Consider the following 1,361-nt stretch of genomic DNA (forward strand, 5'->3'; position numbering starts at 1 on the left):
TCCTCTTCCTCCCAACCCCGGCCGCTCTGTGCAGCGGGGAAAATTTTGGGGTGACCCCAGAGGACCCCTGGGCAGGTCCCCATCTCCCTCCCTGCGTCCCACAGTCCCTTCCAGGGTCTAAAACCTTTTTCCATTTTTTAATTTCTTTTTCCAGGTCGGCTTCTACCCAGGCTCAGGCGAATGCCGGCTGGGTTCAGTTCTGACCCCAGCAGCTGCTGGGATCGTCGCGATTCCTTCAGGACCAAAGCGGGGGCTTGGGGACACCCCACTCTTGCCCTTAAATCCCCCTCCCCGCACCCCCGGCATCGAAATGCTGCAATAAACCCACACGTGCCTTAAACACTCCACGCCAGCGCCCGCCGCGTCGGGGGGCTCTTCTTTTCCCCCAGGAGCACAGCAAACCTCTCGGGCTTCTCCTTGCTGCCAAAAAATCCCGTCAGCTTCATCCCCTCTCCGAAATAACGCGGGGACGAGCGAGCCCTGCCTTAATTCAGGTAATTTTTGATACAAGTTTACACGATCCAGCCTCCTCGCGAGGAGAAAGGGGAGAAACCTCCGTATTTGGGCCGGATGAATCCTTCCCTCGGCGGGGAGCATCCTCCTGGTGACATCTCGCCTCCAAAATCCAGACGAACGCCGTGCCAAGACGCCGAGCATCACCCCATTTTTTTTTCCAAGCACTTCACTCGGCGTTGGGGAGCCGAACTGCTGCGTTTCGATGCTGGAATTCCCAATTTTTTGCTCTGGGAATTTTTGGTTTGGGTTTTTTTTTTTCTTCTCTATTTTGAAGACAGATTTTTTTTATTTCTTTCCGCGGATGTTTTAACGCGACGAAGGACGTGGAGTCGGTCTCTTTGACAGAGCTGGGCTTGAGATTCCTCTTGAAACAAATAAAATATTTTCTTACCTATTTATATCAAAGCTTTTCCGTGTACAAATTCCTGCTTTTTTTTTTTTCTCCTATCGCCGCCTCTGACTTTTTTATTTCCAACTGGATGACTTTTGGTTTCAGAGCTTCGTGCGAACCCCGGTGAGAGATGTAACGCTTGGAAGCGAATAATAAAAAGGTTTTAATGCCAAATAGGGATTTTTTTTTTTCTTTTTTACCCCCCCATGCGGGCTCGGGGGGAGCTTTTTGTGCTTCCTGGTGTCGAGGAGACGAAGCGAAACAGACGCTTGTTGCTTAGCAGAGGTTTGATGGCTGGGAAGGACTCCGGGAGGAGAAGGTAAGGAAAAAAAATGGGGAGAAAAAGAAAAAAAATAATTATTTTTTGCATCCCCAAAGCTTTGGGGTGGGATGCTCGAGGCATCCAGAGGGACCGGAGGTGCCGTAAATCCTTGATCCCATCAATCTGCGGCTC

General features: G+C 50.7%; 1 protein-coding gene across 1 annotated transcript in view; it reads left to right on the top strand.

Annotated features, from left to right (window-relative positions):
- LOC104470039 (adaptin ear-binding coat-associated protein 2-like) overlaps positions 1 to 322 on the top strand; it is a 3,139-nt gene extending 2,817 nt beyond the window's left edge. The window contains exon 8 of the mRNA XM_010084817.1: positions 155 to 322. Within this exon, the coding sequence (XP_010083119.1) occupies positions 155 to 322 (168 nt within the window). The remainder of the gene's footprint in view (positions 1 to 154) is intronic.
- The last annotated feature ends 1,039 nt before the right edge of the window (positions 323 to 1,361 follow it).

Source organism: Pterocles gutturalis, unplaced genomic scaffold (assembly GCF_000699245.1).
Source record: "Pterocles gutturalis isolate BGI_N339 unplaced genomic scaffold, ASM69924v1 scaffold14830, whole genome shotgun sequence".
Lineage (NCBI taxonomy): Eukaryota > Metazoa > Chordata > Aves > Pterocliformes > Pteroclidae > Pterocles > Pterocles gutturalis.